This window comes from Solanum verrucosum, unplaced genomic scaffold (assembly GCF_900185275.1).
Source record: "Solanum verrucosum unplaced genomic scaffold, falcon-dt-bn FXZP01000307.1, whole genome shotgun sequence".
Taxonomy (NCBI): domain Eukaryota; kingdom Viridiplantae; phylum Streptophyta; class Magnoliopsida; order Solanales; family Solanaceae; genus Solanum; species Solanum verrucosum.
The window spans coordinates 1,870,271-1,897,778 of NW_026020264.1; the positions used below are offsets into that span (position 1 = coordinate 1,870,271).

Sequence of the window (27,508 nt, forward strand, 5' to 3'; positions counted from 1 at the left end):
AAGAAATCAAAAATATTTCCATATGCTTCAATTGGTTCAAATCTATTTTGAAGTGAAAAAATAGTTTGATCTACTCTACATATATAAAACAATCAATTCTAAAAGGTTCTTCAAGGGACTTTGTGATTTCGCTATCCACATTTTCATCAAATTGTTTCTTACGAAATCCAAGTTTATTTTCATTTCATATGCAATCTTCTTAGTAGAAATCATAGCACTCATAGTATATATAATTATTATTTTTTAAATAATATATATAAGTAATTGTTTTTAAAAATGGGGGCTCCAAAATATATGGGGCTCCAAGCGATGACATTAGTGGCCTAGGGGTTAAAACGGCCCTGAATATAATAATAAATATATATTATTATAGTATGACTAATATAATAGATGAATTGTTATATAATAACGCTTTGGTTATGCGAGAATCATTATAATGTTCATTAAAACAATACATTAATTATATTGAGATCATATATCCTAATAACCCGTTGAACCAAACATCATACTTATGAAACAGCCCAGTTACTCGCATTTAGTGCATGTACAAAACTAATAGATGCATGAATTGTGTCTCATACACAGAAACAGTAGTCAACTAAGATATACTTTAAATAATATTTAATTATAATAAATTTACATGATTTGATGAATATATACGCAAAGAGTGTATTTGGTACGAAAGAAAATATTTTATAAACAATTTGTTTACTTATTTTTTTGTTTGATACTAAGCAAATGCATTCATATATAATAGAGAGAGGATAGGGGTCTGGAGTGGTGAGGAAGTGGATGGGGTTGTATATGAAGAGGAGGTGCATTGGAGAATATACAATTAGTGTGAACTTATGAAATTCATTTTTCCTTTTACTATATAAAAAAAAAAAGTCATTTTAATTTCCTCATTTTTAACGAACTTGTTTTTAAGAAAAACTAGAACATAAAAAATTAAAAAAATCCTCACCCCGCACACCCTAAATTCAAGGAGTTTTCCGGAGCCTAAGAGAACAAGAAGCCACAAATCAAGGAGAAGGCAGAGAGGAGCAAACACAATTGTTGCGAAACAGGCTGGCTAACCAGCATTTGCTGCTGTTGTAATCATTTTCTCAAAAGGACACCAAATCCTTCAAAGAGGGAAATAATGGCATGCCTCATGTTCATCTTTAAGAATGAAACATAAGTTCAATCCTTCATTTTTATATCAAAAGACTAACAAAAATCTACACCTTCTGTAAAAAAACACTTAAATTAAGATAAATGGTAAAAAAGTGGTGCTACAAGATTTAGAAAAACAAGAATGGCCATAGCATTAATTCCAAGTCCAAGGCAAATAATGGAAAAGACAGCTGCATTTGCGTTGGCATGTGCAGATTTCACATGCAATACCACCAAAGACTTCATTCCTACTACTTGTGTGCTTTCCCAAAGCATAGAAAGACAGTGCTGTCTTGACTGTTGGCAACCTCATTATAAATTTATCAATCAAAAACACATCAAAGAAGAAGAGAAAGGGGAACATGTAATCAGTGTCTCCTCGACACTGTCAAAACATGTGAACGATAACAGGTAACCCACCTAATATGTACAAATTCAGCGAGAATTTAATTTCTAAATACCATCAGCTCACCTAAAAGAAAAACTATATGTATCCGGCACTCCATAATAAGTGGAATCGATCGCCTGAAAAAATTGCAGGTTACTCGCAACAACAAATTAATACGTAACTTAAAAGCTCTTTCACACTATTCAAAATATCCAAGATACACACACTGTTGCAAAATAAACAAGCTCAATTGGAAGGGGGTTGAAGAAAAGGATTTGATAGTAAGAAACACTGCTTTTATACTAGAGAACACCAACTTTTATGTTACTAAAATTGGAATTACTACATGAAAAGATAAACCAAAAGAATGTCCATCACAAGCACAAAACAAGCACTAAAGATGGAAACCACAACATTTCTTACTCCATACCAACATTACAACCCCTTGAGTTGCAAAGATGCCTTGTGATTCTTTCTCTCGACCCCCTCGAGATCCTAGGCACCAAACAGTAGTCACCAGACGGGTATAGAAGACATCTTCAATAATACTGCAGCAGCTCATAAACTCAGGATGTTCCTTCATATTTTGTCAAGCTTTTCAGCCTTAACAACTGGGTTAGCTTTCGCAATAGCATCTTGACCAGCCTTCCGATAATCATATGGACATTCATGTTTGTCTGAGTAGCGATGAGCTGAGCAGAAAAGATTCCCACATCGGCAATTGAAGCCGGTCAAACCAACTCGTCTCCTACAGGTGCTGCACCTGTTTGGCCCTTCCTTAGCCTTCTCAACTTGTACACTCTCTACTGGTGCTGCAACTTGTGTGGGTATAACCAGGGACTCTGCAGGACCTTCCTGCACGGTTACAGCAACATCAACAGCTTTCACACTAGCACTTGAACTTCCATTCACAAAGCTTTCAATAGATGAAGCAGCAAAGTTTGCTTGTTCTTGCTTGAATATCATATCCTTGTAGCACTTTGAGCACATGTTCATTGTTGCTGCAGTACCGAAAAACCCACAATTGTTAACACAAAGGACAGGAGCTTGAGGAGCTTGGCAGCCTGTATCATTTTGCTCCATATTGAATTTTCCTGCAACAAAAGGACGACATTAATTTACCATTCTAGCAACAGCCAAATGTGAAAATTCCCAATCATGTTACCCCACTATTGATCAGTATGTGCTCTTATAGAGAACAAGCTGACTGCATTTAGCCAATATTCAGCTAAAGGCCATTAGCATATATTGACCGAGCCATAGGATCAGAATTGTCTAGTATACCAAGTTATATTGGAAGAGCAAACTCCCAATTTCCTTGAAAGGCAATTGCCACAATTAACTATGGTAATTCATCAGCTGCTACACGATTTTAGACTGCATTCACAAAACAACGGTGTAATCCCCCAGGTGGAGTCTAGGGAGGGTAGAGTGTACGCAGACCTTACCCCTACCTTGTGGAGGACTGCATTCACAAAATGTATAAACTAAATCGATTAAATCAGTTTCTAGCATGGGGGAAAGGCAAGCTGCAAAAAACACCTTGAGAAAATGGGAACTCAAATATACCAAAGCTAAGTGTGTCATTCCATATGGGTGCATCCTAATGGTTTGAGAACCAAAAAATACCTACCTGCCAGTTAACATCGTAGCCAAAATACCTACTAATTTCATTAACCATGGATTCCCGCTACATTTTGTCTACCAGTTGAATCATGCCTTCAAAAACCACCACCAAGAACAACACAACTATAGCCCCACCTTGTGTTGTGCCACCCCACAAATACATCAATAAATCACCACTGGCCCATAGTCCAGAAGAGTTTGACATGAATGTACCCATTAGAAGAAATAAGAAAGGAACACAAGCAACATGGTTAGCATAGGGACACTGTTCCATTCAGTTGAAAGCCTGTAATAGGGGCCCTGTTTACCAACGATAGTGTCCATCCTCCCTTGCCACCTCTCTGTTAGTTCCGACATAACAAATTTACCTCGCAGGGCATTTTTAAATTTAGGGTTGGACCACCTTCAAAGAATTCACTACCTTTGGTATAGAATTATAGTATTCTACCACAACTAAATCTACCTTTACAGAAGACCAACTTTGGGAAGCCAAGAGCATAGAACAATGAAGAGGTCCAAGATAAAATCTTCAGAGAGGTCAAACAGACAAGTGAGCAAGCCAAGTACTTGTATGGTCAAGTAAAAAATCCATGGTCAGATCTCAGAAGGTTGAAGGGGAACTTTGCTGATTAACAGGTCGCATCAAAAGGAAGTTGGGACTAAGAAGAAAGACAAAGAAAATAATGACCGACAGCTGAAGGCAGTGTCACCCTGGGAATGCTGAAAATAGATGGATGTGTTTAGGAGGTAGTGAATTGAAAGCAATCAAACTAAGCACCGCTCTAGAGCAACAGAACTACCTCCACATGCTCCTCTAACCTCGGCAACAAATAAGCTTTGGCAAAAAAAAAAAGATGCAACATATTTCCATTTAGAACACTCTAGAAAACAAGGATTTCAAAATAAGTAAAGAGCAAGACAGAATATATGCATTACAAGTTTAGTCATCATTTGATGAATGAGGATCAAGTGGGAAATAGACAACTCAAAGATATGTGATGTGAATAAGATGACAAACATGGAGGAACTATATGGGAATGCTATGGAATATGAAGAATATCAAATAAACTAAAGGCAAGTGTAAAAACTGTAAAACCAACAACGATAGATGGAGGGAATGTTTGGCCTCGGAGACCCATGTAAGAATAGATCTTAAGTTATCCTAATACATGATAGAACACTATCAGAAATGATCAGATCCTGCATGCGGTTAGGATAACATGAAAGAATAACCTCCAAAGATGGTTTGATCATCCATACATACTCCAATGCAAAAGATATGGCTATTGGAGGTGCAAAGAAGGACCATACAAACATAAAAACACATAGAAGAGAATTATCTCAAAAGACCTACAGTTCCACCGGATAAGCACGGACTTACATTAGGTGCTAGTCAAGAGTCTTCTTATACTCTTCCTATTCTGTATAAACTTGATTGTTTGTGTTGAGATAAAGATCAAACTGCGTCTAATTTAGCAAATCTATAATTCTACTTATAGACAAATCATTTAGTAACCAAAAAAAAGCATCTCGCACAGATCAGAATACATACAACAGAAGTACTTGTGGATTGAGGCATAGTAAACTGACACCAATGCACCAAAGTCATTACCCTTTCTCCCCAATCTCTATTCTAAATGGAAGACTTAAATACTATTAACTGGAAATAAATACTATTAAAAGGGCTCCCATCCCTTTAAAGAAATCCATGATATCAGTTGAAAGATTACAAAGCTCAGCCAATTTATTAAATCCAATATCCATGCTATGGATTAATAGTCAGTTTTTTATTTAAATTGTAAGGTATTTCATTCACAAAAGGGCATCAAGAAGATGCATAGTTACAACTTACAATGAAAGAAAAAATTGACAAAAGAAACTGAGATAAAGAAAAAGGAAATCCCTTTACAGTTAATTAATCTAAGACAAGGGAACCAATAAACTCCATAAATTATTTGGTGCTAGATACATTAGCCACTCTAAGTAAGATTGGCATCTGGTTCTGATAGTCAGTTTTTAATACAGTTTCTCGATTAATGTTCTTGATAATAGCTATATAAAAAGAAGAAAAATAGATGCTTAGTATCATGAATGCTAGAGCTAGAGGTCTGATCTTACAAGACCAATTAAGCATAACTCATAGCAAAGGAACACATATATTTTGCTATTTGGTTGGTTTGGATTCAAGTATAGGCTAAACCTGACTGCTGAGTGAACTGACCAATATAATAAGCTGGACAAAAAAGGGTGCACCATGAAAAATCAGAAACACAGAAACCCCAAACATCTCAAATAAAAAAAAAACTCAGTATTAACTACCCACCACCAAAATTCACTTTGAAACAAAATAAAAAGAAATACCAAACTCACCTGTTTGATGAAGACACAACAAAAATCCGATCTTTATATAATTTTCACCTCCTATCCCTTCAAAAAGAGCAAAGAAACATATTAAATCATACAGAACACTACACGAATTCAAAAAATTCAAAAAAAGACAGATCAAACCCATAAAAAAACCAAAAGGGTGTTCAAATTTTGCATATTTAAACAAACCCAGCAAGAAAAAAAATCGATGAAAAAAACACTAACCCTAGAAGCGAACAGGAGAAAGTCTAGGAGGAGCCGAAGAAGAAACTGGAGAAAAGAAAAAGAAATTTATTAATGTTATATAGAGAGTAAAGCAAAATTTGTACTTGGGAGGTTTCTGAAAAGTCGCTAATAATCTAATACGTGTCGATTTTTTATTGGATATTATAAAGACTTAGGTAGCTAATAGCCAATAACAAATAGGGAGTAGATGAAAAGCCGGTGTGGGTGAGTACAGGAGATTGTTGCAGAAAGTTTTACGTGTTCACGCATGTTGGGTTTCGGTTTTGTTTAGTGGACTAATTTTATTTATTTTTTATGATTTGAAAGGAGCTAATCATGTGAAACGTGGCATGTTACGTGATGTTGATCGGTTTTTAACCGACTAAAAGTGGAAAATAGGTCGGATCGACAAGAATGTTCTAGTCGACTCGACCTATAACTAATCCATTAGTAATTGTTGCGAGTTAAATTGTCACAATTTCTAATTGGTTAGAGTTGTTAGTATAATTTTTGGCTCATAAGTTAAATCAATTTAATGTTGATTTTTAAAGAAAATATGAATATTAAATCAAATTTATTGAATTGATTTTTGATGTAAATCTAAATGATTCATGTTTAGAAACAATCGTTTAAACTTATTGATGAACTGTTTTTTAAGATTAAATTCTATTAAATTAAAGAGGATAAATATCTGAAATATGATATAGCAATATTTATAATTTAACTTGAAAAAATATGTGAAAAAGATTTGGAACAAAAAGTTAAATAATGAATTAAGTATTATATTTAAGATTCATGAATATGTATAATATTTACATCATAAACACATGAGTTTCAAAATAGAGCAAATCTTCACATTTAGTGCAAATCTCGTGTCTAACTGTCATTTTCGACTAAACATGTTTAATCATACATTGAACAGAAAAAATATACTTTTTCATCCATCACAAATCGTGTGTCTTGAAAGACTATGATGAAAATGATACCAACAATCACGATTTTTACGATGAATTATATAACGTCAATGAATATGTATGATATTTACATCATAAATCAGGAGTTTCAAAATATCTTCACGTTTAGTACAAATCTCGTATCTAACTAACATTTTCTACTAAATATGTCCAATGCATTCATTGAACAAAAACTATACTTTTTCATTCATTACAAATCGCGTGCCTTGAAATATTATGATAAAAATAATTTCAACAATCACAGACTTTTCGACGATATGTTATACAATTTTAAAACACAACGATTTTTCTTTAATGACTTCATATTTTAATTTACATTTTTAAAAAAAAAAAATGCATACTAAAATTATTGGTATTTCAATTTATGAAATATATGACTATTTTGATAAATTAATTCAGTAAAATGAACATATGGACTCTTCAAATTTGTTGAGTTAATTATTGATCCAAAACTAAATATTTTTTTCTCATAAACTATCTTTTTGATTTATTCATAAACTTTTAAAAAAAAACATTTTCTATCCAATTAAAAGAGAATGAAATTTTAAAATATGATAGACCAATATTTACAATTCAACTTAAACAAAATATGTTAGTAAGAATTTTAAAAATATAAGTCAATCAAGGACTTACTTTATTTAAGATTCTTGAATACGTATAATAATTACATCATAAAAGTACGAGCCTCAAAATATCTTTACGATTAGTGCTAATTTAGCGTGACATTATCATTTTTTAATAAGTATCCAACACATCTTTTTAATTAGAAAAAAAATAAACTTTTTTTCATCCATTTTAAATTGTGTGCCTTGAGGCAATATGGCGAATATGTTTCCAACAATCGCATTTTTTTCAACGAATTATATAATTATGAAACATTCTTTCATTTTTATAATATAATATAATTTTTCTTTGGTGATTTCATGTTTTTCCTTATATCGATAACCAAACAAAAGCATGATAAAATTATTAGTGCTTCAATTTATAATTTATTTGATATTTCTAACAAACTAATTCAGTAAGATAAATACATGAATTCTTCAAATTCATTGTATTTAAAAATAATGAGTACTAATAAAGAAGCAACGCTTATTTTTTAAAGAAAGGAGTTGAACGTGAATTTCAAATTTTGATAGGAAAAAAAAACATCTTACAAAAACGATTACTTATTATTTTTTGATTTTTTTTATGTACAGAAATAACTGCTACTGTTCACTATGTCATAAATCAATCTTAAAAAGAGTCAGAAAATAATCGATTTAATAAATATTTTTTAATAAAATTCATCTTCAAAAATTGATACCAATCCCCTTAAGCTGATTTCTCAAAATAATTTTCTATATAAGTCAATCAATGAACTGCTATATTTAAGATTCATGAATATGTATAATATTTACATCATAAAAGTAAGTTTTGAAATATTTCCATATTTTATACTAGTAGGGAATTTGGCCGCGCTTCGCGCAATTATAAAAATTATATGTAAATTTATTTTAGAAATTAATTATGATACAAGAAATTAAAAAAACTAATTATAGAATAAGAAAATAATAAAATCACAATACAAATATTTTTGTAGAATTAGAGCTTAAGTGAAATACATTTTTATTATCAAATATTTTTCAAAATTAAAAGGCTAATTTATTAAGAAAAAAATCATATATTATGATGTTAATACATATAATTAGAATAAACATATTTAAGGACTTGATTTTTTCTTGTTTTTATTAGATGTTAAATTTACTATCTGATGAATCTTCTTTTTATTTGAAAAAAAAAATGATGAAACTAAAAATAGGAGGAAAAAGAGATGTGTATTTCAATTTAATTTTTTCTTTGATACTTAATCCTTTCATTTTCCTTGATTGTTTTTTCTCTTATTTTTCATCATCATCATCAACTAAATAAACCTCTATTATACATTTTCGTGTATATCTTATATTATTTTTTTGGTAATTCTTTTAAAGTAGAAGAAATGAACAAATTTAAAGAAAATGTAAATGGTTCTTCACCATAAGAAACACCTAAGAACTGTGTATTTCAATATTTAATATACATTTCTTTTTAGCCATGAGTAGTAAAATTTGAACGTTTGTTAGCGTAGTTAGCTATTTCTTACAAAGTTACAAAGAACTAATTTGAGCCTAAGTGAAAATGTAATTTACTACAATTAAATTTTTTATAAGAACCTAAATTTATTATAGAGATAACACATTTTTGTTAAGTCCGTAATTACAAAAAAACAAAGATGAAAAAAAATTACATAGTCAATGCACATATTTTTGAATTTTTATCCCGCTCCCCTTCTATCCACATCCAAGAGACTTTTTATGGAGTCAAACTAAAATATAAATATAATATTACAATAATAATATAAAATATCACTATTTCAAATATGAAATAAAAATAATAATCTTGAGTAGGAATCTTATGAAACAAAAAATATGAATTTATATTGACAAAATTAAAGTAATATCATAAGGTATCTTAAATTTTGAAATTAAATTTTGGGGGTTATGAATATGAAAATTTAAAGAAAATGAGTTAATAATATTAATTAAAGTAAAAGTTCAATAGGTATAAGTTATGGAGATAAAAAATTTAATATAAATAAAAGAAGGAAAAATAAAGGGATAAGGGTCTGAAAAATACCCCAACTTTGGTCGAATTTGCTGATGCGATACTAAACTTTCATGAGGACCTATTACCTCCCTAGACTATTTAATACCGTATTTTAAACATATATATTTGCCCACGTGGACATAAAAATAATGCAAAATTATAAATAGTAATGTGTCCACGTGGGCACATATATACCTTTAAAATACAACATTAAATAGTTCAGGGGATAAAAAATACGGTATTAAATAGTCTAGGGAGGTAATAGGTCCTTATGAAAGTTTAGTATGACAACAACAAATCCGACCAAAGTTGGGGTATTTTTCAGACCCTTATCCCTTAAAATAATGAAGACAAAAAAAAACTCATGAACTATCCAACATTTGTTGGGTGTCTAGTTTTATTAGGAAAAAAAGAAAATCAACTTCTTCTTTTTTGTATTACACCATTATGTTTAACAAAATTGGAAGAGGAAAAAGATATACAATAAAAAAAAGAGACAAATATGTTGAAAGATTGAAATAGTAAATATTGAGACTTTTATTTTTTGGTAATAAAGAATAATAATGAGTGTAAATAATTTTTGAAACATTTAAGTATAACAATAAATAAAGGAGTAGTAATTGATATATTTATTTTTTGTACAATAATAAGTAGAATAATATGAAAAATTGTCAAAAACAATTGAGGAAAAATATAAATAGAATCCTTGGCCAAAGAGAGGTGCAACTTCACTTTTTCTAACATCTAACTTAGATTATTTATTGTAGCGACCTGTTTCCGTCGTTGTAGAAAAGCCAACGGGGGAAAATTTGGGGCCGAAAAACTTTTTCGTAGTATTTGGATTTTCCCAACCTTGTCCAAATTTGGACGAAATCAGAGTCCTTGAGGTGTAGGGAAATCTGGTAACAACCGGGTGAAGGAATTATGATTTTGATTACATGAGTAGTTAGATAACTCGTTAAGGAATTCGTACGACTTTACGGAATTAAATTCGGGCAAGTAGAACTCCCGGAATCGATCTTAGCGTAAAGGGTATTTACTGAGCGTCGTGGGTTAGAGGTGTGTTGTGACATGAGAATTTAGGAATTCTTGAATTAGCTCTCTATCTCGATAATGCTGCTTTGGCGCTGGGTTTTGCTGCTTTGGCAGGGCCGCTGTAGCGGGGTGGTGGCGTTGTGGTGGGCTTGACGCGAATTAATGTCGTTAATAAACCCCTAAATGACCTCATTATTCACTTTTTGACTTTTAGAGTTAAGGAACGAACCTCAGGCGACTCCTACTCATTTTTCACCATTCTTGAGGCTAAATGCAAGTTTTTCACTCCCCAAATCCATTTTCGATCCGTAAAACGTAATAGAATGGGTGAATATTAATGGGGAAGAGTTTTGTTATAGATTCTACGGTGGAAACAACCCTAATTTGGATAATTGGGATCATGTTCAAGAAAACCTTTGAGTTCCTTATTGATATACCGACCCTTGAGTCGAGTCGTTCATGTCCATAACTTCCGCATGAACTTCATCAGTTGAGTACCTTAGAGAGGAGTTCTAAGTATTGAGTTCTTAATCCCCTACGAGATTATATTTATAATCATGACACTATTACATGTTACCCATAATTATTAGTAATCTGGATAATTAATAATGATTGTTATTGATTCTCGTATTATATTGATTGTTTGTAGACCAAGAACAAGCAGAACGAATCCGAAAAGGGAAGGATCAAGTTTTTTAGGGTTTCAAGCTTGTTTTGAGGTAGGTGATGGTTGTGATTCTATGATTGTGTGATGCATGCTTGTTCTTGCTTCATTATGATACTTGTATATCTATGAAAGTTGTAATGTTGATCATACTTGTTGTAAATGAGATAGAGAATTGATTAATGCCATGAAATCATGACTTAAATATATGATCTTGATGATATACTTGTGATTGTGATTATGGTGTGTAAATGAGATCGATTGCCACGTTCCGGCATAACTAACTTGGATCGATTGCCATGTTTCGGCATAACTATGAGATCGGTTGTCACGTTTCGGCATGTTAACTGTTTGGGTTTGGGTTCCATGAGAGGACAGCTGATTTGACATATAAATGTGAAGTTGTTCGTTGTTCGTGAATGTTGATAATATTGTATATGTTGATATATATGCATGTGATTATAATGTTGTTTGACTTGTTTATGTTGCACTAGTGGATAGCCGTGTGATCCTACCAGTACACTGTGGTTGTGTACTGATTCTGCACTTGCTCTTATTTTTGTTGAGTATAGGGCATCTTCAAGCGGCTATTGACAGACCTCGCTTAGAAGATCAGCGATCGTCGCATTCAAATTCAAGGGTGAACCAATTTTTCCGGGCTGCCATGGAATTCTCTTTCGTCTATGTCCACCATTTTCGGACTTAGACATTTGTTATAAGTTAGTTGATTAGTTTGGGGTGGTATCCCTTCTTGTTTAGACTTGGTTCATTGTTAGATGTTTTGGTACATTGACTTTCAGGTTCTAGGTTATTCTTCTGCATTGTTAGTTATTATTGTTAGACTTTTGTTGAAGTTTATGGGAACTCCCTAATTATTTTCTTAGTGCTTGACTTAAATGCCTTAGTTATTGCTTTAGTTGCTTGGTTTGGGTTGTAGTAGTGGTTCTCCTATCGGAGAGTTAGTGTGGGTGCCAATCTCAATAGTCTGGATCGCAACATGCCGACATATATAGATTTTTATGCACAACAATATCTAATACCTATGAGAAATGTACTATAGATAATATACCTTTCAACCATATGACAAACTTTTATAATATTGAAATAAAAATAATACATTAATCGAAAAAATTGTCAAAAAATTGAGGAACAGAATAAATAGAATCCTTGGCCAAAGAGACGTGCAACTTGAATTTTCTAACATTTAGCTTAAATTATATATAGATTTTTAAGCACAACAATATCCAATAGCTATGAGAAATGTACCATAAATAATACATTAATGAATTTTTAAAATATTGAAAACATTCAAACTTTATACTTCTATGATTATCTTTCTTGATGAATCTTTCAACATAATTAACCTTCTTCATTTCGATGAACTTGTACTAAACTAATGTGTACATCTCTTTGTAATGAATCTTTGAAGAATATATCTTTGATCTTCATCAAAGTGAAGCATATATCATGTCATTATCGTTTCTATGATTTCTTATGGAAAAGATAAAGAGGATTTTTTTTTTAAAAAAGAACTACACTAATAATGAGAAAATGATCTCTATGGATGATTGTTATTTATAGATTTGATAATCCATAAGAATAGTTAGAAAGGAGTTGAATAGTCGTGTTATTTAAGTAGAGAATATGAATAGATGGTGTTTTTTGTAACTCATTAGATATAATTAGAATAGTAAATATGATTGAATTTTTTATTTAATAAAGAAAATATTTAGTGAAAAGAATTAAGAAAAAAATGAGAAAAAAATGAGAAAAAATATAAATATAAATGAAGGTCATGGAGAGGTGTCACATCACCTTGTCTATGTTTCTCCTTTATATTATATATAGATTTTCGTGTGTGATTGTCATTTGTTAGTAAGCGTGTTAATATATTTTTAAAATTATAAATAATTTAAATTGTTCTCATCCATTATAAATCATGTGCCCTGGGCAATATAATAATAGTAATTTTAATATTTATAATTTTTTCGGCAAATTATATAAGTTCAATATAGGCATGAAATAAACATCCAGTATTATTCAATTTTACAGTATTATATTTTTTTTTTTGATGATTTTGCATTTTAACTTACATCAATAACAAACTAAATGAATAGTAAAATTATTGATGCGTTCGTTATTTTTGAATTTTTAAATAATTAAACCCTTTTCACCTATTAAAATTGTATGTCTCGAGGCATATGATGAAGATAATTTTAATAATCATAGTCTTTTTAATGAATTATATAGGTTACACATATGCATCAAGCAATCTTTCAATGTTTTTTCAACTTTATGAAAAAATAATTATATCATAAAAGTATGAATATGTATAATATTTACATAATAAAAGAACGAGTTTCAAAATATCACCACGTTTAATGTAAATTTCGTGTATAATTGTCATTTTCTGCTAAGCATGTTCATCGCATTCATAGAACAGAAAAAATGCACTTTTTCATCCATTACAAATCATGTGTCTTGAGATATTATGACGAAAATGATTTCAACAATTACAATCGTTTAGATGAGCTATATATAAATTCAATACAATTCATGAATATGTATACTATTTATATCATAAAAGCATGAGTTTTTTAGTGCAAATCTTGTGTCTAACCGTCATTTTCTACTAAACATGTTCAACCCATTTGTTGAACAGAAAAAATACACTTTTTCATCTATTACAAATTGTGTGTCTTGAGAGACTATGGTGAAAATGATTCCAACAATCACAGTCTTTTCGGTGAATTATATAAATTCAATACTATTCATATATTATATATATATATATATATATATATATATATGATATTTACATTATAAAAGCATGAGTTTCAAAAAAATTTCACGTGTAGTACAAATTTCGTGTCTAATTGTTATCATATAAATTCAATACCATTCATGATGTATGATACAGTGGCAGAGTAAGGAATTTGATAAAAAATGGGGAAAAAATTGTTACTAGTGAGATACGAACACATGAGCACTCAAGTCTCTTTCAAGGCATCTAAAACCACTAGACTACAACACCCCTGTTCTATCAAGGATGTCAAAAATATGTTATTTTATTATTTCGTGTATCATTTTACTTATATATACGGTATTATTTTTCGACGAAGTGGACACCCTCACTATAGGGTAGCTACGCCCCTGGTATGATATTTACAACACAAAAACATGAGTTTTAAAATATCTACACACTTGGTGTTCACCTCGTGTATGATTGCTATTTTTCAATAAACGTGTTTAACATATTTTTAAAATTAAGAAAATAGTTTTTTTCACCTATTATAAATCGCACATCTTGAGGCAATATGATGAGATTATTAATTTTAATAAGCGCGACTTTTTTCAGTAAATTATATAGCCTCATCATATGCATAAAGCAACCTCTCAATATTCTTTACAATTCAAAAGAGTCTCGAGTTTTCCATAGAAAGCATGTGGCTCAACGATTTCAAGATTTAAACTTTACAACATCATGTACCATTCATAAATTTGTCATGCACTATTTTAGAATTATTAATTAATTCTCTTTATAATATCTGAAATTAAGAAATTTAAAAATATATGATAAGTTTTTTAGAAGAATTAATAATTAAGGAGTCCTGAAATATATGATAAAAGGAAAAATATATTTTAAAAATTAAGAAATGCTAAAATATATAATAAGAAAAAAAACATATGATATGAGTTCTAAAGTTTTCTCTTCGATAGTCCTACGCTAATGCTACAAATGTGGAGTTACATATTGACAATTTGACATAATATAATAGGTAATTTCATATTCATTCGAATTTTGTTCAGTTTAAATTTTTCATGCATACTTAAATATTTTTTTAATTTAACTAAGTTTAATTTTTTTTTTTTTATAGTGCTGGTTGTCAAATGAGATGCACGCTTTAATCACGCGCAAAGTGCATACACTAAGCTAGTATATATATATCTATATTAGAATAAGAATCACTTGTTGATTCACAAGATCCACCGTTACATAACTATAACATTAAACGATTTTTACTAGTTCAACGATAATCTTGACTTATTTTTGTCATGTCATCTTCAACGTTAAAATTAACATTTAAAAATTGGAAAAAATTTCTTTGACGTAAAAAACAATTTTTTTTTTTTTTTGGAATTTCAGAATAATTTGCAGTCGCTACTACCTCTGTCTTTTCAGATGAACATTCTGTGATAAACACTTTGTACGTACCAGATAATTTTTCATAAAATAATAGCCTATGAATCACATCAATAATTTAAATCGCACTAGGCAAGACCATATGACAGACTCGACTCAGAAAGCACAAACATTGAATGAATTTGAGAATATTACCTTTTTTGCGGTAGAATAATAATGTAGGTCACTTCTCTCGTGATGCATAGGGTTAGAAGTCATTTTAACACTATATTACGAGTTCCTTCCCCAAAGGTTTTGGGGTTTCTCGTTTTTTCCCTTTTCGTCTCCGCCATGAATTGATTCCCGGAGAAATTCCTAGCCAATCAGCGGAAAGCATTTTCCTCGATTCATATTATTGAATCTTCTCATTCTATAATCACTTCTCAGTATAACTTTGAAGTTGTTAGGGTTTTTGATGCGAATTCGTATTTGAGAAATCAAAGAGAATTTTCGGAATAATCGGTACGTTTTTGTTTGTTGAATCGTGTTGGAGAATCATCATCTAGGAAATCGAATTAGGGATTTTTGGTGAAATAATGGGGAGCGGAGATGGAGAAGATGATCGGACGTTTAGGGTTAATTTCACTGCTGAAGGATTTGCGAAGCTCCGGGAACGAGTTAATGAGAAACTCAAGGAGTTCATGGGTGACTACACGGATGATACTCTTGTGGTATGGTTTTTTTTCTAGGGCTTGGAACAACAATATCGGATTACGGAACATATTGTTGAAATTTTTTGGATGCAAGTTGTTGTGGTAGTGAAGAATAGTACGAGTATAATTTTGATGTAGTATTAAATGGATTGATTTCGGTATTTGCTTCACCAGCATTTACCTTTTAGACCGTGTTTAAGAATTCCACAAACGTGATTTTTGAGATTGTGCAAGTTTCTTTTGTTGTTACTGCTTCCATAATCTAATTGGATTGCGGAATATGTTGATTAAAAAGTATGAAATAAGCTTCAAAGTTGTTATTGCCATTAGTATGGATTACAGATTTAATTGTGTATTAGTATAGGCGTTTCAATCTATTGAAGAATTTGTTTCTACATTGAGAAAGGCGTGCAATCCTTAGAGTTTTTTGATCATTGAGTTGCTTCAGTACTTGGATAACGTTTGGTGCAATTATAGTATCCAAGTTGCAGTGAAATTGACCTCTTATCTTACGTGACATTGTTATGAACTCTCTACTTGTGGAACATATAAGTTTTAAAATTCCGATTTGTATTTTTTTTTGGTTGTGGATCTGAGAGGCCTTGAAAAGAATGATACTCTTATATCAATATTTACAGCATAATAATGTTTTATTGGACAATAGGTTGTCTACTGGTCACAAAAATTGCTCCTGAAGAACCTAGGATATAGGTCTTATGCAGGGCATTCCCTAGTTCTGTGCTCAGTGTGCAGTAAACACACAAAAAACATTCATATTTATTTCAAATTGTTTGAAGCTCCCATCATTTGTTGTTCCTCACTAGCTCTGTTTTTGTTGTTTGAGGACTAATGTTCTTATTTGCATATATTAAAAGAACTCATCCATGTTCATTGTTTTGAAGGATTCAATCCACTTGAGAAGTTCACTATCGCTCACAACCGTGTATAGTTATTTTGGGCAAAAAGACTTATGTCAAGTGAGGCACCTAAAAGCTGCTTATTCCTGACATTAAAAACTTTAGGGAGGTTATCACATTTTTTTGGGGGGGCTCCCACCTGGTGTCCGGTACGTGGTACCCGCGTTGGAGCCCGACTATTCCGGATTCGCGCCGTGTAGGGCTCCATTTGGAGGGATGTTCCCTACTCAGGATTTTTCCATACCCATGGCTCAAACCTGTGCCATTTGGTTAGTAGCAGCCTCATCCCCTGCATCACATCCGTTTGATGTGAGGTTATCACACATTACATTAAGATTGAAGATGAGGTTGACTTTAATTTATATTATAAATTTGTTTGTAAGTTTGGCAACATGGATGCAATAGGTCATTTAAACTGTATAGTGCACCATTCTGGTGGTGCAAGTTACGCTACACATATTATGTTTCGTATATGCAACAGAGATATATTATTATACGGATAAGGAAGAAGCTGCCTATTCTATGAATCTATATATGTTGTTGATAGTGATCAGCTTTTTCTTACTGAACATTGCCTCGTAAAAAGGTTCGCTCATCCTCTAACATTCAAGTTTAGATGCTCACATACATTTGATTTGTAACTTCCTCATTTTGATTAATGGGTTTTAATAAGCAGGTCATGAAATTCTTAGTGGACGTAGTTACCTGGTACTTGTGTGTGTAGGGGTAGCAAGGTACCTCGAATTAGTGCATGCAAGCTTGCTTGAACACCATTTTTTTTTAAAAATAGCTTACAAAATGCATAAACGGTAAAAATGGATATTAACTCTTTATTTATTTCTACTTTAGACAAACTCTTAGTAGCTACTACTATGCAAAAGTTCCAATTTTATGAGATGTTTCTCAAGGGGCTTGTATCAAGTGTATGTTGTCTCATGCTAAAACCCGCCTCATTTATAAGGTCCTTGCAAGCCATGGTTGGCATCATGCGGAACTTCTGGTTCTTTTTCTGTAACCAGAACACTCTGCTATATTCCGGTTTGGAACTTTAAGCTTTCATTATATTAAAGCATCATTTTGATGTAATGCCAAGTTGTCAACTAGCAAGAATTGTCATGTGACATATCAAAATTATTCATGTACTATGTTATTGGAATTTGTTGTTATTCTAAATTTGAGGACAATTAATGTTGATATATCTCATAGCCATGCATGTGAAGGATCCCACCGTTTGTTCGTTTAGATGCATGTATTTTCTTCTGCACATGATATTTGATCTCACTCTTTGGTTTATTATGTTGTTCTGTGCATCTTTGGAGCCTCATTTTAGTTGTATCAGATTATTGTATAACATCAGATTTCGTGTCTAGTTATTACAGATACTTCTTGATGCGGCATTCATTATGGGTGTCAGTTTTCTCCTTAAAGTTTATGATGCTAATTTTTTACTATGCACCTGCAGGAATATGTCATAGTCTTGTTAAAAAATGGTAGGCGTAAAGAAGAAGCAAGAAATGAATTGAATGTTTTTCTTGGAGAAGACAGTGTCTCCTTTGTTGATTGGTAATATAACAGCCATATTTCGCTTAACAGTATGTGTTCTGAGCTAAGTATTTATTTTACTATTCTGATTCTTGGTAATGCTATTTAGGCTGTGGGATCACCTGGGATCAAATATAGATCTGTATGTGCAACAAAAGGATTCTGATATAGGAGGAGGGGCAAAAACGAAACCCGCTATTGTGGAGCAGCCTGCAAAGAATGATGTGCACCCCCTGGACACTGATGCTGATAAAGAGAAATCAAATAAATCTAAAAGCCGTAACCGAAGGGAGTGGAAAGGGCTTGTTAGCGATGGACACCCTTCTCTACGTAGTTCTTTGGCCGAAAACATTCCTAAGGAGGAGGAAGCTCATCGAAAAGTTGGTCATGCAAAGCGATCCCTCTCCCCTCAGCCAGAACTTTTGAGAAAAAGAAGCAGACCTGAAGAAAAGCCAAAAAAGGTTTCTAGAATCTCTATGCATTGCTTTGTTTTGAGAATCAAAAGAGTGCTACTGAGTTTTCATAATGCCATGAAGGAGAATTTCGTAATTGAATAATTATAAACTCGTCATGATTTTAAGCTGAATGTTGTGCTGATTTTTTACTTTTTGATCATTTCCATTCCAAAGGTGCATACCTAATCTGACTCTTTCATTTAGCTAGCGCCTCTATATCTCATATTGTGGACAACCATTGTTAGATCTGTTACTTGTCGGTCTGGGAATAACTATACATATAGTCGTGTTAGAAAAACACTAAGTAAAAGTTTGCGGCTTTCTCTGTTTCGGAATTCGGGCTCAGAAATGCTGTCTTTTCTCATTATGGATGGTGGAGACGAAGGCGTTTGTACTTGAATAGAAGCTTGGGGTTCCATTTCCTACTGTATTTATTGATGCAAAGTAAGTAGCTGCCTTTTACTTTATGGAGAGCATAAAATTCAGTTAAGACCCATGTACCACGTGGTTTATGGAGTGATTGGTTTATTGAGCTGGTTTTGCTGTTGTCCTTTATTTGTCATGCTAATTTGGTCTTGGCTTCCATGGAGAAATCAGCCTGTCCCTTCTTTTTTTTTGGACTAATTCTCGATTGTAACTATAGGTGACAATGTGGGTGATTAAATTTTCTATGGATCTAATGCAAGTTGAATATAGATAGTGGGTATGTTGAGTTTGATTTGCAAAATTATTTTTGATATCACATACCGTTTAATGCACATTTATTCTTGAAAGCCCTTACGCCCGAAAGTTTTCCACCCATTAATCACTCCAGAGAAACATTCCAGATTGTTGTTTTTTTTACATGTTTTGAAATGTATATAGTTTATAGTAACATCTTACCTGGTTGTGTATTTTGTTGATGCATGGTTGATAATGCCATTTTCATAATCACTTTCTCTAAGCACTCAAGTGCATGACCTAGTGGTCAATGAAGTGAGTGTAAACCTTGGAGACCATGATTTAAGTCCAAGCAGAGACAAAAGCCACCGAGTGAGTTCTTCCATTATGTCTAAGCTTTGGTAGGCATAGTTACTTGGTACATGTGCTGGAGGGAGGTAGCAAGTACCTGGTGGAATAATGAGGTTTGCACAAGTTGGCCCGGACACCACCATACTAAAAAAATCACTTCCCTTCACTTTTCCCATCTGTTTTAACCAAGTGTCAAGTTCACTAGTGTGAAGCTTTAAATGATTTTGTCGTCGTTGACAGTACTTATGTAGATTACAAACAATAACTAACTTGTGTCCTTGCAATTTTATTTATTGTTTCTGATGATTGGGCTATATAAAGGTGTGTTGGCAGCATCATTAGGGTAAAAGCTTCATTTCTAATTATTTTCGTGTCATGGTATGTATTTGGAACGCCATATTGATTAGATCGTGAGTTCTCCCTTCCTCTGTGTGTGTGCTGGGTTTGGAGTGTTTTTCTGTAATCAGTTTCTCTTGTTTCTCCCTTCCTCTGTGTGTGGGCTGGGTTTGGAGTGTTTATCTGTAATCAGTTTCTCTTGTTTCTAGTATTATTTATCTTATGCTTTTACCCTCCATTATATTTTCTTCACTTTGGTGATTTTTCTTCCTTCAGAAATTCAAGTTGGTTGAATTCCCATGCCAATTAGAACACAGTTTAAAATGAATTACCCTGTGATTTGCTTTTGCTGTATCCCACACTACTGTCTTCTGAAAATTTCAGGAATTTTGTTGACCTTTAGTGTGTTGCTACTTTTTACTTATTGTGGTTAGTTAGTAGTCTTTCCAATGTTATTGTATTCTCAGTGCTAACAATACTTTTTCTTTTCAAAATCCTTATTTCGCTGTTCGTAGACAGACTCTCTATCATATGATACCATATAATACATGGTTATGCATTATTTTTGCATATATGTATTTTTTTGATAACTGAGAGATCCGTCTGTGGCTTGCCCTTTGGAATTTTTGTATATGTTAACTTTGGATTACTTTTTTGAACAAGGATTGAGTAAAATAACTAGGGATTGCAAGAGGAATTGCATATAAACTGATTTCAGTTCAGTACTATGGTTCTTTTAAAAAAAATCTAATTCATGAAAGCAAGAGAAAACATGATTCGAGTTATCCTTTTGGCTTTGTATTCCAAATCACTACTTCACGTCATCAGCTTTTGATTAATTTGTTTGCTTGTGCTAGAGGGAAAGCAGTCGTCAAACAACAATTGCTGCTACTCGGAGGTTGCTGCAATTTGCAGTAAGAGATGCTGTGGCTACTAATAGGCCATCCAATTCCACTCTAGCTCCCTCACCTTCACTAAAGCGTCTTCGCTCTGTGGTCTCTACATCTGTGGATGACTCATCCCTTCCAGAACGCCCACAGAGGATACGGTCAGTTGCAAGAGCACCAACTGCCTTGGCCACTGCTATTAGAGCTGTTGCAGAAGCTGCAAAAGATGTAACAAAAGTTAGATCGTCCGTTAATGTGTTTGATAGGCTGGGTCGTGCTGCTGATGTTCCCGATCATTCAATCCCTTCAATGGAAGAATCTATGCAAGCTGTTACTGAAGATATACAAGATCAATCTTTTGCTGATGCAAGCGAGGCGTACTCAACTTACCTTCACAGAAGGGATTATAGTGGAAAGCATATTGGGAAATCTATGTTGCATGATGATGCTGTGGTTGTTTATGATTCAGCATCGGATGATGAGGCTAGTCGTGGTTGCAGTGCTGTGAATAGAAGGGCTTTTGATGCTTCTAGAACTGGTGCACCTGTTAAAAACATAGGTGAGAATCCGCTTATAGTCGAGCATGACATTGCTTACAATGTGGATGATATTTTGGACAAGTCACAGAAGGACCAGGATCAACCTACATTTGCTCCTGGTGCTCCTCACCAGCCTATGAATATCCCGTTAAATGTGAATACCTGGAAATCACCTCAGTATCAGGAGGCAAGACAGTCATTTGAGATAGAGAATCGGAGATCTGCCCAAAGCAGTGAAGGGTTGGCCGAGAAACCTGATATACTGTTGACAAAAGAGAGCACTAATCCTATTGCAGTTACTAACGGAATTGTATGATATCTATACGCTGTTATGATCTCATTATGTGCTAAAATCTTTGTAGTCTCCAGAAAATATTTAAATGAATATGTTCTTTGTTAGGTCAAACCATATGTGGAGACGCAGAAGGAATCTCAGAAGACAGGTTTTCTTAATCAGGGTGAGTTTGATCTTCCCTAGTTACATGTGCTTCTACTTTCTAGCCATAATAAAATCACTTTTAAACTACTTCTAGATAAATATTAAGATTAATTTGTTATAAGATTAGTTTGTTAAGGTAATATTAAGATTGAGGTTAGGCTTTATTGCTTTCATTATGCTTTGCATGAGATACTCTTAACTTGTGAGGCAAATTATTGGTCTAATCACTGCTTTAATAGATGCGTAGTACTCCCAGTATGCTATTCCCTAGGTACCTTCTTTGTTTCTTTATCTTATATGTAGGTCATTTTCTGGTATATCAGGTTTGTATTCTACTGGTGCACCTACAGAAGATGCTGATTCACGAACCATCTTTGTTAACAATGTAAGTTCTGTCAGCTAACTATTGGTCTGATTCACTAGGTATATTCTTTGTCGCTCAATTTCTGAAAAACATTTAATTTGTTTCCGTTGTTTGTGTCAGGTTCATTTTGCTGCTACAAAGGATAGCCTTTCTCGGCATTTCAATAAATTTGGAGAAGTGCTTAAAGTGGTAATCCTCACTGATGCTGGAACTGGGCAACCCAAAGGGTCAGTTACTATTTTCATTACCTTTTATCAATCTTTTGTCTGATATTATTGAGTGCTAATGTCTAAATACATAACATAAACAGGTCAGCTTATGTAGAGTTCATGAGAAAAGAATCTGCAGAGAATGCTTTATCACTTGATGGAACATCGTTCATGTCACGCATTCTGAAGGTATGTTCTAAAAAGCAGATGATATTATTTGTCATAAGTTGGTGCATGCATTTTGTCTTGACTGCTATATGATGTCATAAGTTGGTGAAGGTATATACCTTTTTGGGGTGTGTGTTATTGTTTTGGTCCTTTAACATCCTCCCTTCAAGTCTTACTCGTTTTCAGCTACAAGTTAACTGATTTTCTTAGTGATGATCTGCTAATTTGGTTTTAATTCGTTGGGTTTGAAAGTGGACTCTCCCCACATCTTTAAAGTAAAAAAGAGATAAGAGGGTTGGTCTGTTCCTTGCAGTTTCAATTTACTGTTGACTGCTTAAAGTCAACATATCAACCTCTCTATCTCACACAAGGTAGGGGTAAGGTCTGCGTGAACTGCGTCCACTCTATCCTCCTCAGATCCCACTTGTGTGACTACAGTCACTACACTAGGTTTGTTGTTGTTGTTACTGCTGCTGAAAGTCAACATATATGATAGTACATTCCCAAACCTTCTGCAAGAGGGTACAAGATGTTAATGCTCTAGAATGTTTGAAGCCCTCGTCATAAGTAAAAGCGCATGCGCACGTTTTCCAATATCAGACATTTGACTGTACCCCAAAATCAATTGCTAAAACATGGGATGGAAAGGGAGTGCAAACAATGCAAACTAAGTGGAGTATGAATATATGCAGTAGCATTCCATCGCGGCATAGCCCATGCAATCACTTTTCAGCGCCAAGCATTTGATGGAAGTACAACTAAGAAGTTTGTTTGCAGTATATATAAAAAATGCTTACTGAACCGCAGGAAGCTTATGAGTACACCTTGACTATTTTGCCGGTACTTGCTACCTCCCACTAGCTCAAGTATTGGGTATGCAAGGTAACTCTGCTACCAAGGCCTAGGCGGATCTGAATAAATTACTTCGTGTATGCTGTATCTGTTGGAATTTGAACCCTGGACGGGTGCACCAACTTCGTTGACCACTAATCTTACACCCTTTAGTGCATAGCTTTCATCCTTGTTTTAGTTGGGATGAGTACAATAGTGTCAAAGTGGTATGGAGACCTAGGTCTTGCTTGGTCACTTTAATGGGAACTTCTCAATTTCTTGTTATATTATGGTGTTTGGAATTGAAGCAAAAAATGTGTTAGGTTTCAGAGAAGTTAATTATCCAAATAATAAGTTGTTAACATGGAAAACACTTGGGGAAATAGAACCCCCCAAAAGGAACTACTTTGGCAGGACTTGCACTTCTCAAATTTTATGTGGGATTTACTGCAACCTTCTATGTAATGATAATTACTAAGTAGGGATAGATAAGTGGAATTTCTGGAAAAGACAAATAATAAGTTAACATGGAAAACACTTTGGGAAATAGAACCCCCCAAAAGGAACTACTTTGTGCAGGACTTGCACGTCTCAAATTTTATGTTGGATTTACTGCAACCTTCTATGTAATGATGATTACTAACTAGGGAAAGGTAAGTTGGAACTCTGGAAAAGAGAAATAGTGGCTTAGTGCCATAAGGGTTTCTTAAACATATACTGTAAGATCATTGTTATAAGTTGTTTTTTTTGGGGTGTGTGGGGGTGGGGGTGATAGTGTGAGTATGTTAGGGTGGTGATAGTATGTGATGGTTTAGGTTAAGTAGGGTTTTGTCTCTTCATTTTCCAATTTATGGTGTAAGCTCAAGATTCCATTTGGATGAATCTGTTCCAAATCCCAAGGTTGAAGAACTTGAGAATTCTTTAATGTTTACTTTTCATATGGAAGAGATTTAGAATCTATGTAATCCGTATTTAGAGTCGACACAAGTCAAAATCCCTTCAAAGTATTCAAGTGCTCTTGTGTGTTATGAACGTCTACATGCATAAAAATAGTGGGTGTGCAGATGTATGAACTGCAGTTACAATGATGCACTGACCCCGCTGTGAGGTAAGAATTGCATTCCTTCATTCTGAAAACAATATACTAGTGATTTGGTTTGGTAAATCTTGTGGATCCAATCTGTTATCCCTTGCTAATATCATCCCTCAACTATGACTCAAATCTAATGTACATCCTTATATTATCTAAGTGAGCAAAAAACATCCTTATACTATCCAAAAAATAAGAAGAATTATCCTTCTGTCTATTTTTGTTAAGAAACTGATTGAACCAATAAAAAAAAAAATATTTTTTAATTTGGTCATGTCCTAGCCACGATGAGAAGATCAAAGTTACCTAGAAAAATAAGAATATGGATAGGAAATGAATGTGCCATTCTCAGAATTTAAATTGTGTGTTGTTAGTTTATATATTTTTTGTATCATCAAGTAAATTGACTTGCAACAATACATAAGTCTTTGAAATATTTATACAGTAGGTTCTGATGGTAAAAAAAATTCATTTAAAAAATATTACGTCCAACTATTTAGAGATTTTCTTTATAAAATATTTTGTTCGTATGCATGTTATGTACAATTCAATTCACATTTTATACGATGTACAGAAATGTTGGAAATTTGGTGAAATTACGTAGGCATTTGGTTATGAAAATAAAAAAATAATTACTTTATTTGAAATTTTTGAATTTGTATTTGGCCATACTTTTTACAATGAATATTTAGAATTTGAATATATTTTGTCTCCCTCAATTTCTAAAAAATTGAAAAATCACCCAACTTGACTAGCTTAACCATGTGTACATATATTCATTCAGCTTAAAAAAAATAGGCAAAAGAATGAATTTTGCAACTTTTTGGATAGTGCAAGGATGTTTTTTTTCCACTTATATAACACAAGGATGTAGTTTAGGTTTAAGTCATATACTTCAGGGATGATTTTAGCCAGAAACTCCATATTCAGCTTTTGGAAAAGTTGTTCAGGATTCACCAAGAGTTAACTCATTAAAAAGAAAAAAAAAAAAGAGGTTCACTCCCATTTCGATGAGAATGAGGAGGTACAGTCTCTCTTTGCCAACAATATCAATAAATTTTTGTTGCGCCTCTTTGCCAACATTATCAAGAATATTTTGGTGATCTTTTACGATTGTTCAAATATTCACTTCACCATGTGATGTGAATTATGTAAACTAATTTGATGCTCCCATCCCCCATAAGTTGGGGGAAATTAGAAGAATATAAGACTTAAAAAGAAGGCTATTCTTTTAATAATTTACGCTTCTAAAATTGTTGGCAACTGAAGTATCAAGATAAACCCCGAGTAAAAGGAAGTCTCTATTCTTTTAGCAATTTGTGCAAGGCTCTTTTAGCATTTGTTCATCTCTATTTTTGAGGGACATTTCTGTTTATTTAAGCATCGAGTTCTTTTATACAGGTTGTAAGGAAAAGCTCTGCTACTCCTGAAGCAGCATCTGGCACTGTCTGGCCTCGTGTTACGAGAGGTGGTGCCTTTGCCATTTCTAGGTTTGGTCGGGTTCCTTTTCCTAGAGGCTCTCCCACTTTGTACAGGTCCCGGTTCCCAATCAGGCCTGGTGCTAGAAGTATGCAATGGAAACGAGATGCTCAGCCCACATCGACTGAGAACTCTGGTTTGGCTACACCCTCGAGTAATGCAGTTCCTTCTCCCATTCCTCGGAGTATGACATATGTACGAACAGAATCCAAGACAAATGGAAATTCTACTGCGGCTTAGTTGATTATAGCTGTTACCTCTTTCCTATCTCTCTGAGAATCCAGCTCTTTTTAAGAAGGGTTGAAGTCCAACATACTTGGCGCAACGTACATGATTGCTTCATCTGGTGAATCAATCAAGATGGGGAGTGAATGTTCATGTCACGTAATCATGAACGGGAGTGTTGCTGATTTTGCTTTTATCTTATTGTTATTTCGCTAGAGTTAGGCGGAAGAGGTATTGGGTAAATGTTTTTGGATTAGATTTTTGAAGTAGTTATTATCAGATTGTTGGAGGCAGGTGGCTGAAGGAGTTGTGTTAAGTTCGAGCTGGAATCTGTGAATAGGTGGAAATGGGCTGTTTATTGGATTAGTGACCTTTGAAATTTCATTCTTGATAAAGTCAAAAAAAGGAAAAAATTTAGAAGACAAAAAGATAAAAAGAAAAAGCAAAATCTCCATTTCATTTTACATTTCATCTTTTGGTTCAATAATATGCTTGTTAGTTGAGATGTGCATTCAGTACGAATTAGGTGATGATTTAGCATTTATTGTTATCGGAGCTTCAAAAAGAAATGGAGATACTTGAAAAGGACAATTCTACTGTTATCATTTTGTTATCTACTTTTGCCAAGTTTCTGTAATTTTATATTCGAGGTAGTAATTGGACTGCTGATTTTGGATCACCGCCAGTATTTTTCAATATGCATTTTGATCTAAGCCACGTGTCCCTGTGGAGATTAAAATGCAGGTATTTCATTTGTTTCCTTCACCCATATGAAATCCTTCATCCCACTTCGACTATTTTAGTGTAAAATTTGGTGTTATGGGTTGAAGATGTGCTAACGAAATGAGAGAGCTTCAAGTATTTCCTCCATCCACTTCTACTCGTACACTATCGAAGGTAGATGTTCCCTTTTGATTAACCAGATTGAAAAATTAATAAAAAAACTGATATAGTAAAATTGTCATCTATTTATTGTATCTTTAGGGATGTATCAAGTTAAATAGTAAAACTAGTATTATGTCTCGGTTTCCAAATGACCCCAATAATTGAAAATCGACTAAACCAAAGTCATGTAAAAATAATTCCAATGGAGGAACTAAACCAAAATCATGAAAAAAGAATTC

The 27,508-nt window shown here is 33.2% G+C and overlaps 2 protein-coding genes across 2 annotated transcripts; one reads left to right on the forward strand and one right to left on the reverse strand.

Annotated features, from left to right (window-relative positions):
• Positions 1 to 1,789: 1,789 nt before the first annotated feature.
• Positions 1,790 to 5,850, reverse strand: LOC125833661 (zinc finger A20 and AN1 domain-containing stress-associated protein 8-like). The gene is made up of 3 exons (XM_049512831.1): positions 5,762 to 5,850; positions 5,540 to 5,596; positions 1,790 to 2,637 (listed from the first exon to the last, which is right to left on the reverse strand). The coding sequence occupies exon 3, from the start codon at positions 2,624 to 2,626 to the stop codon at positions 2,123 to 2,125; it is 504 nt and encodes a 167-aa protein (XP_049368788.1). The 5' UTR covers positions 2,627 to 2,637; positions 5,540 to 5,596; positions 5,762 to 5,850; the 3' UTR covers positions 1,790 to 2,122.
• Positions 5,851 to 15,449: 9,599 nt separating this feature from the next.
• Positions 15,450 to 26,987, forward strand: LOC125833633 (uncharacterized). Its single transcript, XM_049512795.1, has 9 exons — positions 15,450 to 15,910; positions 18,272 to 18,372; positions 18,461 to 18,812; positions 21,011 to 21,889; positions 21,980 to 22,037; positions 22,342 to 22,403; positions 22,503 to 22,609; positions 22,693 to 22,780; positions 26,082 to 26,987. The coding sequence occupies exons 1-9, from the start codon at positions 15,776 to 15,778 to the stop codon at positions 26,397 to 26,399; spliced, it is 2,100 nt and encodes a 699-aa protein (XP_049368752.1). The 5' UTR covers positions 15,450 to 15,775; the 3' UTR covers positions 26,400 to 26,987.
• Positions 26,988 to 27,508: the final 521 nt, after the last annotated feature.